Source organism: Xiphias gladius, chromosome 11 (assembly GCF_016859285.1).
Source record: "Xiphias gladius isolate SHS-SW01 ecotype Sanya breed wild chromosome 11, ASM1685928v1, whole genome shotgun sequence".
NCBI classification, from domain to species: domain Eukaryota; kingdom Metazoa; phylum Chordata; class Actinopteri; order Istiophoriformes; family Xiphiidae; genus Xiphias; species Xiphias gladius.
In genome coordinates, this window is record NC_053410.1 from 506,074 (window position 1) to 522,531 (window position 16,458).

At 40.8% G+C, this 16,458-nt stretch overlaps 1 protein-coding gene across 6 annotated transcripts in view; it reads right to left on the reverse strand.

The window, feature by feature from the left end:
• Positions 1 to 1,418: 1,418 nt before the first annotated feature.
• Positions 1,419 to 16,458, reverse strand: part of si:dkeyp-121d4.3 — a 28,407-nt gene continuing 13,367 nt past the window's right edge. For 3 of the 6 annotated variants that reach the window (XM_040139669.1, XM_040139664.1, XM_040139663.1), the window contains 3 exons: positions 13,788 to 16,281; positions 13,281 to 13,392; positions 4,310 to 5,331 (listed from right to left, as the gene is read on the reverse strand). In XM_040139669.1, the coding sequence (XP_039995603.1) occupies positions 4,715 to 5,331; positions 13,281 to 13,392; positions 13,788 to 16,281 (3,223 nt within the window). In that variant the 3' untranslated portion in view covers positions 4,310 to 4,714. Of the gene's footprint in view, positions 3,034 to 4,309; positions 5,332 to 7,305; positions 12,647 to 13,099; positions 13,115 to 13,280; positions 13,393 to 13,787; positions 16,282 to 16,458 lie in introns of those variants that run through there. The other 3 variants (XM_040139667.1, XM_040139665.1, XM_040139668.1) reach the window with 3 other exon arrangements.

The following is a 16,458-nucleotide window of genomic DNA, read 5'->3' on the forward strand; positions in this document are numbered from 1 at the left end:
CTCCGATCTGTCCTGACTGGACTCGTCCACTGTATCAAGGAACAAACCCACCTGGTCTTACTGAGATTTACTGGGTCCTTACGATGAATCTTTCATATTAAACAAAGTAAGATTTTGGGATGTGATTCTTTTCTGAAGCTGAAAAAACTCTGAGCTTTGTTCACAGAACAGCAGAAGGTCTGAACTTTTTAAAATTATAAACATCTGAATGAAAATTAAACACAAATGACCAGAAGAGAAACAGCACAAAGGATGAGTTTTGATCCATCTGAGTGAATCTTTATTGAATAAAAATGAACAGAATGAAAGGTATTCACACCCTCTCTCAGCGTCCAACCACGCAGATTCCTGATACCTGAAATCTGAATGTGCCTGAGGGGCGCCGGGTCGCATGCAGACAGACATGCAAAGTTGAGCGTGATTCCAAAAACACCAGCATTACTCCGATACCACAACAGTAGAGCTGCAACGTCTGTGCCACGTTTCAGTCGTTCAAAATGAACTGGCAGCTATTTTGATGATCAGTGAATCGTTTTAGTTATTTTCCGGCTAATATGTCAAACATCTGCTGGTTCCAGCTTCTAAAATGAGGATTTTATGCATTTCTCTGTCATACTGTACGTGACAGTCAACTTTGCACTGTTGGATGAATAGAAGTAGCTATTGAAACACATCACGTTGGGCTGTGGGACATTCTAACAGGCTTTTTCTCTATTTTCAGACACTTTGGTTTTCTTTTTTAGACAGAACGATTAATCGATTAACTGAGAAAATAATCGGTAGATTGACCGAACACTAAAATAACAGCTTACGCTTGTGGAGGAATTTGTTGGCATATTTTGGCTCAGCAACTCGTACAGTTGATTAGCTGTTCGGAGTCTTTCTGCAGGTCTGTGCCCAGGTGAGCATCCGGTTATAACACCTGACGATGTAACATCACCTGCTGTGAAATATTCTTGAACCACTTTGCTCTAACAGCACTTTTTTTTTTTTTTTTAGCATTTTACTTCCTGTCAAACCATTCCCTCTTTATTTCTGTCTCAGTGAGATGCTGTTTCCACTTAATCTGCTGCTGTAACAGCCTCCAGTTTTCCAGGAAGCCGTCACATAAAAATGAAATATATAAAGCATGTGGACAGAAAGTATCCATAGATGGGGGACCGAAGAAAAACCTGAGAAACTAGTGGAGAAACAGGATGACAACACACTGTGTTTGTTTCTAAATATAACTTCCTAGTGGAGGACAATAACGTTTATACACTGCTGTGACAAAACATTTACAACCATCTCAGTTTCTTCACAATCATTTGTTACGAGTTTTAAAACGGAATTGGGACTTTTGCTGTTTTACTCTACAGTAGTGACGTCTTATTTTTACTGTGAAATTCAGGTAAATGAAAACTACTAATTTTATTAAAACTTTATTTGAAAAGGACCGTCGAGCAAAACAAATTGTGCAAAAACTGAAAGAGAGAACAGTGTTTTTTCATTCATTGTCAACACTGAGTGTCCAGAAAAACAGAAAGCAACGTATGTTTCACATAACTTTATCTTCACATTTAAATAAAAATAAATACAGCAAATTAAAAAAGCTACGAAAGAATGAATCTGAATTGAGCGTTTTAACTGAACTACAGTACACTTGACTGACTAGGTGGTGTTACTTTCAAGGTTGTAGTTTTATTAGATTGTACAGGCGTTTCCATCTTTACAGTCACATTCTGCAAACAAAAAGGTAGATTCATGCATCTGTTTCTTTAGTGGCAATTCAACCACTGTCAGTGTGGCTTGGTGCAGATCATTTAGGCCAGACTGTCCACACTACAACGAGCACTGACACTGGGAACTTAGACTGGGGCAAATCCTGGGTGTAAGAAAATAAAGGCACAGGTGTATTGATGTGCGTCATGCATCTCCAGCTGCCTTTTAGTATAAAGCTGGAAAGATAAAGTCATCAGACAGAAAATGAATGAGCAGCTCTTTCGATCGTGTTTCATTTCTTTTTAGCAGAGATGCCAAACATCCCCAAACTCTGGACTCTCAAATGTGAGGATTTGTATCTTTTCTGTCATGTTGACCGTAACCTGCACATCTTCTGCTTTTAGATTGTGTGTCGTACAAAAAAAGCCATTTAAATACATCATATTAGAATCTGCAAAATTATAAAGGACATTTTTCACTATTTTATTCATTTTCAATTTTATGGGAAAAAAAAAACAAACGAATAACATAAACAATCGTTAGCTGGGCCTTTACGTTAGTGTTTCAGTTATGCGCATCACTACATTTACAGCTGTCAGGAAAGCCACCAAAAGTCCGAGATAAACTACAAAATGTTTAATAAAAAAAAAAAAAAAAAAAAAGCTCCAGCGTTTAATTGGTTTGTGCTCATTTTAACTGAAAGTGGGTTTGGAAGTAAAGCAAGTCCTACTTTGTTCTCTTACCTTAAGGTCCTGTCTTGAGGAGGGTCCATGTGTCAAAATCTACTTTCACGACCTTCATTATTTCAGTTTTGTGCTGTGTATATGTTGCATATTCCTAATTGTATTTCCATTTAATTAGCAGAACCTTGAGGCCAGGCAGTTAGCAAAGAGAGGTGGAGGACTGGGGGAAAATAACTGGGGCCCACCAGCAGTTTTTGTCCCCGAGACCCCCCAGAAACATGAGTACATCGTAGGTTAGAAATTTACTATTTTGAGGGTGCTTAAGTTATTCTAAATGTTAGGACTGAGTCACCACACTGGTAAGAATAAATAAGTTTTTCTTGTGCAAAAATGTATCACATGGAGATGAAGCGATGATTAGGACGTTTTAAATTAGTTTTATGAGAAGCTGGTTCCCTGGTGAGTCTGAGCAGTTTCAGTTTTCAGAGCCAAAACAGAGAGACAGACACATTTTCTAATTTCTGTACATTAGTGCAGACAAGTCAGACTCTGCTGCAGTGCCTGACGAGCAGAGAAGTCGGATGGTTCGGCAGTGTTCAGTTCACCTGCTGAGTCCTCAAGTCGTCCGGAGTTCCACCTTGACTGGAACCTGCATAGAAAACAAAGACTCACCTGGTCGGCTCCAACAGGTACAACACAGCTCGGAAACATCAGTGGAGAATAAAGTGGTCACACACAGTGCTGGGCGATAAAACAGCAACTAGAATTATCTTAATTACTCTTTTCTCTGGGATTAAATAAATTTATCGTGATAGCCGATGTAAACAGTTGTATTTCGTTGTATTGGCTTCCACCATCAGCGGTTAAGAGCTGAGTGTTGTTTGTAATTGATACTCGTGCTAATACGACATGGTACAACACCTAAGAGAAAGATAGGCATTTTTCTACTAAACCCTTTTTTCCATTGAACAGAAAAAGCCAGCAATGTTAAGTATTGTCAAAACACTAGTGAATGCGAACTTCTGTCTGGATAAAACAGTCGAAATTTGACAAAATAACAATTTAAATCAGGAACGAGCTGAGTATCGAAGTCCACAAAATGAATCGGACCAGATATTTGACAGTTTGTCATACTCTGAGTCTGATAACCTGCCCCATCGGTGGTTAATGGGATCGGAAACAAAACTTGATGGTCATCTATTCATCTATCATCATCATATTTTAAAATATGGTCAAGATGAAGCACATGGAAGAATTTATTGCATGTTGCCTTTTAGGCCTCAAAGGGGGTTTTGTCTGACAACCGTCACTGAGTAACTGTGTTTGTGGTTCTTTGACCATCATCTAGTCAGTGACCAGACCACTCTAAGAACAGGAACAGAGCGGATGAGTGTATCTTTATTAATAAATGTCAACTGAATGTAATATAACTTGGTCCTCATACGTTGTGCTGGATAACAATGACTTCACACTAAACTCTTCAGCTTTGAAAATATAGTGGCAATCCAGTGGCATCACTTTTAAAAAATGTAAATAAGATGGAATTTTTAAATTACAATAAAATTCCTCACTTCTGTTACGAGAAACTGAAAAAGACAAATGAGTGGACTCGTGTGAGAGGGATACAACTGGTGAGCATTTCAATCTTTACTTGCTCATTGTCTTGAATAAATCTGGATAATTTGCTTCTGACAACACGTTTAACAATGTGGCCTCATCATTTGAGCAAAAATAAACATTTAACAGTATAAAGTGTGCAGTCTGTCATGACAAATATCATTCTCAAATAATGTGCAAATTTTTACTACAACACATTGGGTCAGCACTAAATAAAAGCAAGTCTTGACTGAATTATTTATTTTCAACCAAAAACAAACACAAAGCAAAATCATATCACTAATCATAACCCATTTTTATTTGAATCGCATTTACCTGCAATAGTAACAACTCTGTATGTGCAACATTATAAACACTGTCTCCACAAATCTGTCGTATAACATTAACTAATCAACATAGAGAGAATTTGTGTTAAAAATAATATCCATAACTACAGGTTCTGACATTTTGTTCATTACGGATGATAAAAGACTGAGGGACAACAGCAGATCAGTTGATATCGAGTTTATTGTTTCAAATCAGACAAACAGGGATTAACAGTTAAGCTTGAAGTTCCTCCATGGTAAAACTACAAACACATGACAGGATGTTTTAAAGATGGAGTTTTATGAGCATGAATAAAATCTATGCCGTCATTTGAATCAATGCGACTGCCAAGCTATCATTAGAAATAAGAGAGACATAAAAACGACAGAAAATAACCGATACACCTCTTAACTTTTCTCTGAGGCCTTGTTCACCTCCATCTCCCACTTCTCCAGAAAATCTTGAAGGTTGAGATTGAAAACGTCGATGCCTTTGGGGGACAGGTGGACACCGTTGGCCCGGTACAGGCCCGTGTTTGCGCCGCACCGAATGTTGTCGTGGGTCAGCGAAGTGCCGCCCAGCTCCGAGATGATGTTCTGGATCCTGCGATTCACTGTGGTCCGGACCAGATCGACTTCGTGGGTGTCAGCCGAGTGGCGCCATACCCTTCGAGGAAGGATGTTGGACCACACGAGGATGCACTGTGGAAAGATGCTCCTCATGGAGGTCAGATCCTTCTTGACAGAGGCTAGCAGGTCGGTGGGGCTGTCAGTACTCAGGTCGTTGCCGCCCAGGTGCATGATGAGGACGTCCGGGTTGGGCCAGGTGACCTTCAGTTGGTGGAGCTGGGGCAGGAGCTGGGACCATGTCATGCCCTGGGTGCCCTTCCACCAGACGGTCACCTTGCTGGGGTCCATGCCCAGCTGCATACCTACCTCTGGAGACTTGGCTCGTGACTCGGCCCAGTACACCAGCGAATGACCACAAATCCAAACATTCCTGGGCTCGCTGCTGATCGGTTTGCCTACAAATTTCAACATAATACATTTGTAAGACACAAAGCCTTAAGAATCTTTTTCACTAGATGGTCCCAAACTAACTCTCGCATTGGACCTCTAAGGACCATCAATACTTTACATTAGTCCTTGGGCTGGTTTCACAAAGATCTGTTAGACTGGGCTGTAGACTTTGGCCAATAACTGTTTGGCTCTCAAAATGGTCTTCTAGCAGATCCACTATGGGCAAAATCCAGAAGTTCTGGAAGAAGATGGACAGATGTCCACTAGACTCAGATGTCCAGCTGAAATCTAACTGTTTGACTAAACCCAGTTGATCTTTATGAAAACAGCACTAGATATTTTACGGGATACAACTACCAATATTTACTATTATTTCAGTGCAAAATAGAAATTATTCAGTGCAAAATATTTACTAATATTTTCAGTGCAAAATTGCCCTCTCAATCTGTTTGTAGCCGTTTCTATCATCTACCTTTTTGCTAACATTTTGCTGACTTTGTGCTATGTTAACATTCGTTGTAGAGCACCTTCTTATTTGTTAACTCTTTCTAGCTCACTATATCCTTCATGTAATTGACTAATGTAATAATCACTGCATCAGGAGAGGTAATCGTCAGGTTCTATAGTTAACAGTTTGATTTTTTTGGATGTAGTGATAACCCAAAACCGTACTAATGCAAAAACGAAAAATAACTTCACAGAAAAGTTTTTGTAGTAAATGTATCATTGTGAATATTTAATACTCCGTGTTCAGTTTAATGTAATATTAGTGACAGATGCGTTACGGACAATTATATTGTGATTTTTAAAACATTGTGAAAAGATCAAAAATGATCACCTACCTTCACTGTCAAGACAATAAATATTGCCATTCTGCAATGTACAACTTATTTTAAACCCTCTGAGCACGTTAAAATAAAATTGAGTAAATGATTAAATACTTCACATCAAAGTAAAAATTTGAATAAATCTAGCAGACTTTTAGCTGTGTATTTTATCATCTCCCTAGCTAAATGCTGAGTTTACTGTATGTACATACCCCATTATTCCAAGTTTCTTATGGTTTGAGGGTTAATTCAGGGTCCAGTATTTCGTTTAGAGAAAGGAAATGGAATTGAATCTCAAATTAAAGTTAACTGGATGCATGCTTAGGACACTAAAAATCCAATTCTGTTGCACATTTCAAATAAGAAGAGGCTAAAGAGGCAAGACTAGGTATTCCTCTGTATGTTATTTTGGACATTTAACATTTTCCATTTCTGTTCCCCGACTCCATACTGGGCCTCATCATCTCCACTTTGGTCTAAACCAAACTGATCTAAACTGGAGTGTGGTTATCGGTCCTGTGGACAGTCACAGGACTGATAACAGAAGTTACCTGAGCAGCACAGTTAAATGCAAAGATGAGACTCACTGCGTGACAGAGATCACGGTAGATTTAAATGCACAAAAATGAGAGGAGTGACAGATGGCCTACTGTCGCTTGGGTGACGGAACTGCAAAAGTGTTCAAACACCGACTGAAGACACACGACACTGTTTGTGCTAATTCAAAGACTGAATAAAAGCAGAGAGAGACCTGAAACTGTCTGGATAAATGGTTTTCCCAAGCCCTCGAGTCTGAAAATATCTATACAACCTGTTACATAGACCGTATTTTACATTTACACATATTAGATTGTGGCAGGTAGTGGAAATAACGACTGGCTATGAACCTCTGATATCTACCTGGAGTTTTATGGTGTATCCTCGACTCTCAACCAGGTCTAATCCTAGTCCCAGTTTCAGTGACTGGACTCGAAATTTTAACATCTCTGACGAACTGGTGAAAAGCTGGTGACATTTGATGGACAACCTGGGAACATTTGTAACATTTGTTTCATGTACTAAAACGACAGGCTAGTTCACAGCCCAGACTTGTGATGATCAGTGGGATTAATTTATTTAAAAAATGTTTAAACATATTACTCAAAATATAGAGTTGACCACTTACCGTATTGATGACAGACTACCAGTAAATCGCCTCTGAAATTGCTAAAGCTAACGATATCCAGCTGACCTCTCAATGACGTGAAAGCTCTCTACATTAGCTTCCTGAGCTAACGTAGGAGGTTTCGCAGATTGAGAGGAAAAGGGAGCTCATGACTCAGAATTCTTACATTCCCAACGCAAAGTTAAGTTATAGTTTAATACACTGATGTGATGAACTTACTCAGTAGACAAAGCTTATTAAAAAGTAAACAAATTTAGCTTGGATAAGATGCTATTTAATATTACTCAAAGTATATTGTAAGAAAAATCAGTTACAGAGTTGGCCATTTACAGAGTTAATGACGGACTAACAGTAAGTTTGCATCACATACTGTTAATGCTAAGGATAAGTGACTGAAAACCCCTATCCCTGTGGTGAAAGCTCTTTATGTTAGCTTCCTGAGCTAACATTTGTTTCACAGACTAAAAAGACAAGCTAGTTCAGCTCTGGTAAATCATCTTTGGCCATGCAAAAATGGAAAATATATAGAAGCCTGCAGAACAGATTTTATTTTTTTGGTATGGTATAAAAGAATAATTGGCTACTGCTTATAAGACTGCCAGCTAGTGAAGCGAGAACTCTTGTCTTCAACTCAGAGGTTAACTCTGATTCAGGAATGTTTTGGACACGCCAACCATACCTTAGTGACTCAGCCATGACCTTTGTTACTGGCCATGAATTCGATGACTCTAATATGGCCTTGTGTTAATCGACTTGTTGATGTGAACTTGGAGTAAAACACAGAAGAACCAGAACTCAGCTTGGACTTGAGCTTTGGTGACTTGACTACAACGGTGTTTACAAATGTCAAGTAGTGTGAAGTAAAAGCATATCTTTCTCTTCTGGCAAAACATCTAATTGTGCCATCAATTTAAGATACAGCAGCTAATATCTAGTGTTGCAGTTAGTAGTACAAAAAATAAAAAAATAATATGTACACTCTGGGATGTGATGCCACATCAGGAGCTGAGAAGATTAGGGGTGGGAATTAATAAGATTTTATCTATACCATTGCCATTATCGATTGTGCTTATCAGTCTGATTCTTTAGCAGTTCCCTTAAAAATTAATGATCAATTTTCTGGGTGGAAAAAAAGTGGTCTTACACAGGTTTTCAGCATTAATGCAACTGTTAACTATTATCTCTGAGTCTGTCATCCTCCAAAATGAATGAAATGACAAAAAATATTTGTACAGCATTTGGTTGAATATAGGTTTTCTTAGTCAGAAAAAATCTGTTAAACCTGCCTGTGTGGTGCTAATGTTTTTATAACATGGGATATTTAACCCTCAGTAACGGACGTGCTGCTCGGTTGGGAAGCAGTGGCACTCGTGCGTAGTGTCAAACACATGGCATTCCTGGAATTTAAGGCCATGATACATAGAAAGATGTTTCAGCATATTGCCTGCGTTTCCACTCTTACTTGAAAATGTAATTTTACAGCATTACAACTAGAACTGCTGTCATCTCTCTTTGTGAAATAAAGCCGTACAGTGTTTACCACAGGTTGAGAATCAACTTGTGGTGGTGAACGCTTTGGCGTGTGACTGATGTGACTGACCGATGTTCCTTAAACGCCTCGCATGCATGCTACTAGTAGATGCTAGCTGGGCGGCTGCACACAGAAAAGCCTTTAGTCCCCGGTCAGTTACAGCAGCGCACACAACTCAGACAGGTGTTTGGCCAGAAATTAGTTAGTTTGAAAAGAGTGAAATAAGACGTTTTAATGTCAGATTTGCCCCAGATGAAACCAAGGGATTTTATCTACCTGGGCAGGTCCTAATCTACCTTGGCGGACTGCCCAAGTAGAGCCTATGTATGGGATGCTGCCATGCTTTGGAACGTTTCTTCCTCTCCGCCATGACTCCTTGTGTCAAGTTTCGAGCGGCGCAGACGCACGAGTTTGACGTCGTTGTTTTGCAATTCGCAGCTGTCAGAAAATCATGTCCCCAGCAAAAAAAGGAACTGAAACTCGGAGGCATGCGATTCCGATGGTTCAGACAATTTCAAACCAGTTCTCAACTGGAACCGGTTCTTGATTCCCATCCCTAGAAAAGAATTTACATCTTAGCAAATTTAACCAAATTAACAAATGTAGCATTCTAGTGTTCGTGTTGATTCACTCACATATGGAGCTCTTCCTAAGAAATATTAAGTTTAATCTTCTAAATTGTCAAATTACTTAACAGAACTAATTTCTGACCATCAGCGGCATCACAACTCAGAGGCAGTAACAACATAAAACAACCTGCAACCGCTTCTGTTTTAGCAGTACGACATCTTCTAGTGTATTGTTAAAATGTGGGACTACCTGGCTCACAAAGCAGGTAGTTCTGATCCAAATAAATAATTTTAATGTGTTGAAACTTCTTTCACTGAAAATGAATCAGGAACGCTTTACTTTGGTCACAATTACAAGTAGTCTTCTGGATCTTCTGTTAAAATGTCACTTTTCTGGATATCCAGAAAACGTATCTACAGCTCTCTGTTTGACGCAAACAGAATTGTGAAAACTTGACTTACCATGGAACAGGTTTACTAGGACCTGGCTCAAGGACTTACCAAAGGAAATGCAATATTCGTTTTATTCGATGTACAACACAAAATTCTGTAGACAAAAAAAACAAAACAAAAACATCTGGGGAATGTGACTTACTAGCAATAAACAATCTACATTAACTTGTTAAAAAATCAGAAGGCAAGCTGCTGTAACAGCTTCAGTTACTCCAGGACGAGTAAAGCTGATGTAGAAAGGCTCAGTAAAAAACTCGTAAGGCTTTTGTGAACATTGCCTACATTTCTGTTTAGCAGATGGACCAGAGTTCATGGATGAAATGTTAAAAAAAACAACTTTGTTTTCTATATATAAGATTTATGTAATTTCACTGTAATAAAAGCTGAATGTTACAGCTGTATGAAATTCTAAGCAAACCGAAATGATGTGATATAGCCGTGTAATTTACTAAAGTCAAGGTGCTGAAGTAAAACCATTCCTACAATTCACATGTAGAAATAGATAAAAACCTGTATACCCTCTGAATTTTCCTTATGGTATTTTAGTCTTGGAATTGCTCTTATATTCACTCCTAAAATTACGGTAACACTGGATGTTCACATCTCTGCAATTCTTACTAGACTATGCCCTGGACTATTAAAGCCATATCTTTAAAAGCCATCTACACCTGAAGGCCCACTGAGTCTCAGACCAGATGTGCTCCTGATGCCGTTACCCTCAGGCTGCACAAAACATGATCTACATGAAGTCTGGAGTATTGTTTTGAGTGCATTTCAAGTCTTTTTTTGTAGCAGACCTTTTTTGTAGCAGAGTGTCAGCTACTTAAACTAGTTGACATAAAAGAGCTACTAGCCAACTTTAAGTAGAAATGAGTAGTACTACCAAAGTACTACATACCTAGAGCTACCTCTTAGTACTACGATTGTAGTACAGACTGAGTCGTTAGTAGGCTTTGTTCTTTATCTTGGTCTTCCTCCTACAATGTTGACCCTGGACGCTGAAGGCGAGTTCTAGCTTTGTGCGAAAAGCAGCATGTAGCAGGTTTGATATCTCTGTCTTTACAGTGTTTTATTGTGAATGAGAAGATCAAATCCAAGCTTAGCAGTTTCATTTCAAGCTAGCTGTACTATGTATACACTCAGTGGTCACTGTTTAAGTACAGCTTTTTAGTAATGGGTACTGTGCTGAGATCTTTTTTTTTTTTTTGACAGAATGCAATGTTTGAGAAAGTCCTTTAGCATCCTTATCTAATCAAAATCAAAGTATCCACCGGAGCGCAACTGAAGAGTGAAAGATGCTTTGTTGTTCATATGAATGGCTTCTTCAGTTCTAATGGCAAGAAGGAGTTATACCATGGAGGCCACGCCCTCATGTGGATGTAATCATTACATACTGAAAGGTAGTCAGTAACAGAACATAGATAGAAATATTGAGTATGAATTCTCTAATCACTCAAAAGTTACCTATAAATTTTGGGAACAACCCAACCCAACTTTAACAATATGATATAAAACAAACACGGACAAGCAGAAGAAGCCTGCATCAGTAAGTTCAATTTCAAAAATTGAATTCATGAAATCTACTGGATCAAGTTACAATTTCCAACTTTTTAGTCCGTTTTAATGATCATGCACCACTGTGGCTTCCTCTTTTTGTTCTTGACTGACACAAGTCAAAGCCAGAATTGTCTTCTTCACATTGCATATGTTCTGGGACTGAGTATGTCTTAAAACTCATCTCTGACACCTCTCATGGATGAGGACTGGAGGTATTTTGGTTCTTGTATCCATCCAAAAATATTCTAGGCCTTGTAGTTTGGACCTTTCCGATGCAACTCTAACTATCCTGCTGCGTGTTGTGGTAAAGCCTAAGCACGAGATTCAACATTTGGTCGAGGAAGATTTCTTAACAAGTGGAAGGTGTACCAACTGAGCGACCACTGAGTGCAACTGTATTTAAGCTGGAAACGGCAATTCTAGACCAAACCTAGAAAAACTACCTTACTTGAAAGTATCACTCTAACTGCGTGTCTAGCTAACTACTAAGGCTGGATATCACACCTAAATCATTTTCTTGAACTGACTGAAATGTGTCTGTAGTGTCAAGTACTAAAAACTGTAAGGTACGGAAGTCGATATCAAATGCTTGGTTAAATTCGTAGTTTTGTTTAATTATACATTAATCGAATAAAGTATGAAAATATATCTAGTACTGGTATCAGTACTGGAACTTAGATACTGTATGAGCTCTAGTATTTTGAAAATTTTCAAACAAAACCCAACCTTACTCAAAACATGTCTATCTTAACCTCTCATAATCTCATCTGACTACACAGTGCTTTTTGGACTCAAATGAGTGTCTTCAAAGCTAGATACCAATGGAGTCACAAAATGAAGAGGAAAAAGATTTACTTTGTGCAGTTGGGATTGTAGTTGGCTTCTTTTCTTGATCGCTGGGACGAACCACTAGGCTCGGCTAACGTGTGCAGTGGAAAGACCGACCTCTGTAGCAGAAAAATGACTGATCTCTGTACCACTGCAATGCACTTAAGACGTCTAGGTAACCTTAAAGACAACTTTATGGCTCCGTGTCAAGGTGTAGCGGTATCTATGTGCGGAGGCTCGATTCATACGGCAGACGTTCCACTGTAGCTGACTGCAACTCCGTAATAATGCAAACATATGTTGGTGCTACTGGGCGAGCACAAGAGCTGCTACACAAATGTATATCAGCAAAGCCAAATCCAGGACAAAACTTGCTGTGATCATCCATCTCTATCACAAAGTGAAAAAAGACACACCTCAATAATGCACATAACATCTGTGTAGCATTATGGTGGGGCTACAACAACTGAGTGGAATCCTGTGCTAAATTCTGAATCAGTTCCTACCTTGTTGGAATCTATGATGAGACTGCAAGGCCGCAGCGACAGAGACTCATAAATCTAGCTTAGCACTGGACTGCTCTCTATCGCAGAGCTAATTAGGCCTTGCTTATCGTATGTATACTTAGATCTAGACAAAACTTAGCAATAGTTCCATCATGTTATCCTCTTAACATCTTATCTTCTTAACATTTCTACCGAATCCATCTCTGGTTATGTTGCTAATAAAGTACTTCTGTCCTCCTCACCAAAGCCTGGATAAAACTGGGAGAAAGAAATCTATTTTATTCAGCTCAAAGTACCTGTCTAGGTAAATAAAAGAAAAGAAAAACAAGGTGTTTACCTTTTTTCTTCAGCCCTAAAAGTAATATAAATGGCATGCAGCTGTAAAATGTTAACATAAAAATGTACATCTTTGAAGCCGGCGAGAATATAACCTTACTTAATGCTAAACTCATAAATTTCTGTAATTCAAAGATTGCTAGTTAATTTTAATGTCCATGTAATTCATCAAGATCTGATACCTGGGGAGATCAGTGTGCCATCCTTGCTCCTCTCTCCTTGTTTCTTGCGGACTAGCATCTCCTGGAACTGCTGCTCCCTCTTTTCCAAAATCCTCTGGTTATACAAATCCAGCTGCAACATAAACAAATGCCTTGTCATGGTTACATGCTATCAGTTGAAACATGGAGGTCTTCTATCATTTCTAAGGTTTATTCAATGCACTCTCTGTCTAGATTACCTAGGAATACATGTGGGTAAGAAAAATAACCTATTTGGATTACTGATAACAGATACAAATTCGGAAATGGATGCTCCAAAGACAAGAAAAATTAGTTATCATCCAATAGAAACTGTACTTAAGTTGCCAGCCATTTTACCACACCCCTGTTATCGGTGCAATGAACCATTCTTAATCTTCCCAAAGAGTTTCCTTACTTTTCCTTCTTGAATACATCTACCAGTACTTTTTTACTTTTACTTTACTCAAGTTAAAGGTCTGAGTACACTAGTACCACTGCTTATCATACCTTCTCCTTCTGCTTTGTCTTGATGTCATCGTCTGTCTCTGGTGAAGTCTGAGAACTGGAGGCCAATGGAGACTCTGTGGGCAAACTGAACTGAACTGATTTGACTGGTTTGGCTGGTGGCTGCACAGCCAGTATTTTAACCGTCTCTATGACCTTCAGGCATCTGGCCACTGTTGTAGAGATGGCTGATTGGTCATTGCCTGCAGAACTCGATGCTGCTGGTGTTGATGGTGGTGTCTGTGTCACTGTGGCAGTGGTTAAAGGCTGCAGAGGACTGGAGGAGTCAGGGGACGGAACTATGAGAGGCTGGTCAATAAAAGGAAGGACTGCATGACTGGAGGGTGGGGTGAAAGGAGGTTGTCCAGGAGGGCGCCTGGGTGGAGGTCCAGGAGGAGGTCCGGGAGGAGGCTGCCCAGGACGCCGTGGAGGAGGTCCAGGAGGAGGACCAGGTGGAGGTCCCGGAGGAAATCCAAATCTCTGGGGTGGTTGATCAGCAGTTGGACTGCCCATGTTGGGGGTTGTGGAGCTCTGTTCTGGGAGAACCTGGGTGGTGACTCCAAGTGGCCAGTTGACTGGCGGAGGTGGACGTTGGTATTGAACAGGCGGGGGCCCAGGAGGTGGTTTTGGAGAAGTGGTGGAGGGAGTGCTCCCCATTGTCTTGGTAAGACTCTGCAGTTGTTGCGCTCTCTTTAGCACTTCCAACTCCTGCTGGTCCAGGAATCCTTCATACTCCGAGACAGCTTTATGTCTACTGAGCGGCTCCAAACTGGAGGACCTGACAGGGGAGGGGGAATGGATGTGATCAGATTCAACTGAACCTGTTCTACTCATTTGTAGTTCTTCTCTTGGGGATGACAAAGTCTCTCTTTCTGTGGATGAGGACTTCGGGCTGTAGATTTTCTCCTGGGCTCGGCTCGCCAGTTTGGACACATCTCCGGTACTCAGCTTCAGGCCGATTGTACGGAGTAGACTCTGGATCTTGTCATAGGGTTCTGTCTTGCTCTTTGGTTCCTCGCTTGTTCTCTCTACTGAGGACCGTTTAGGGCTTAGTTGTTTCTTTTCCCCTTCTAGAGCTCGAATGCTGCTGGGTTGCTCCTGAGCCAACCCCACAATCCGAGAGAACCCCCCACCATCTTGAAGCGCCCGCTCATGAGGCAGTAGGTCGTCATTAACATGAACCGGTTCTGATTTCTTTTCAGCATCCACCTTTTTATTTAGCATGTCAAGGAAACGGTCCAGGGGTGGTTTCTCAGCTGGGGGTGACTGACGTGGTGTTGGGTTCTTCAATCTGGGAGAAGGGCTTTTAGGAGGTGGTTCTGTGGGAGAAGGAGGTCTGAAAGGGGGTTGGGAAGATGAAGTGGCAGTAGTATGAGTCAAGGAAGACTGATTGGAGGCAGCTGACAGTGAAGAAGGTGAGGGACCCCGGGGTTCTGGAGACTGGCTCCGTTTTACAGGGTGATATGGATCAATGTAAGGTCTGTCCGTATAAACTGGATTATAGTAGTGATCGTCATAGGGTTCATCATAAACATCGTAGCGATCAGTGTAACGATGGCTGGCAGATGGAGGGCCACCAAAGGGAGGTTCACCATAGAGACGATTTTCATAAGGACGGTCACCATAAGGACGGTCACCATAAGGGCGATCAGTGTAGGGACGGCTGACATACAGATCACCGTAGCGGTCACCGTACCGCCGTTCTGGGTAAGGACTGTATGGCCGGTCATAATAAGGATCATCATAGGGCTGAGGAGGACGATGGTGGTACTCAAGTCCCTCGGGTCTTTTCTTCAGGATGGACCGGACTGGTTTATACTCAGTGAGTGGCATGGCGATCCTACCATGGTCGTAGTCAATGCAGGTCCTCTGTCCAGGGTCCAGTACTCTGGGGTCAATGTCCACCAGTGACTTTTTGTAGGCAATCATCTCGTTCAACTCCTCCAGCTCCCGCTTCTTCCTCGCCAGCTCGTCATCCATGACTCCGCCACGTCTAAGAGGAGGGCTCAGGTCCCTCCTCCTCTTGTGACTTTCTTCGCGGTCTCTGCTGCATTTGCTCCTCTTCTTACCGGCCTTGTTCTTGCCCCTTTCCCTGCTCCGGCTGCGGCTCCTGCTCCGACTCCTGCTGGAGCTCTTGCTTTGGCTTCGGCTTCTGCTGCGGCTCTTAGTGCCACTTCTGGTGCACCTGCTTGACCTCTCTCGGCTTTGCCTGTACCTGCTGCTTTTACGATCATGGTCAATGCTGGTGCTGCGTCTCCTTTTGATGATACGTCCAAACTGGTCTCTGGGTGGACTCCTGCTCCTACTTTTACTCCTACTCCTACTCTTACTCCTAGCTCTACTCCTACTCGGACTCCCGCTCCTACTTCTGCTCCTGCTGCGGCCATATCTACGCCGAGTGGCACTGTAATCCCGTCTGTTGATACTGGTCTTGCTGTCCTGCGCTCTAAGATTTTTCACCACCGCCCTCAGCTTATCTGTCTCTGGTTTTTCCTTCCTGAAATGTCAAAGTAAGTAAGACACGTTATAGATAGGTTTTTCTTATTAGGATTCTTACAAAGTTTGTATTTCTATATATCCTATGTGGATGTAAATAAGAAAAAAGGGTTGTTCAGTTAGAGCCTATAACATTTACATACGAAAAAGGATTTTAGATTTTAATTATATAGGAACA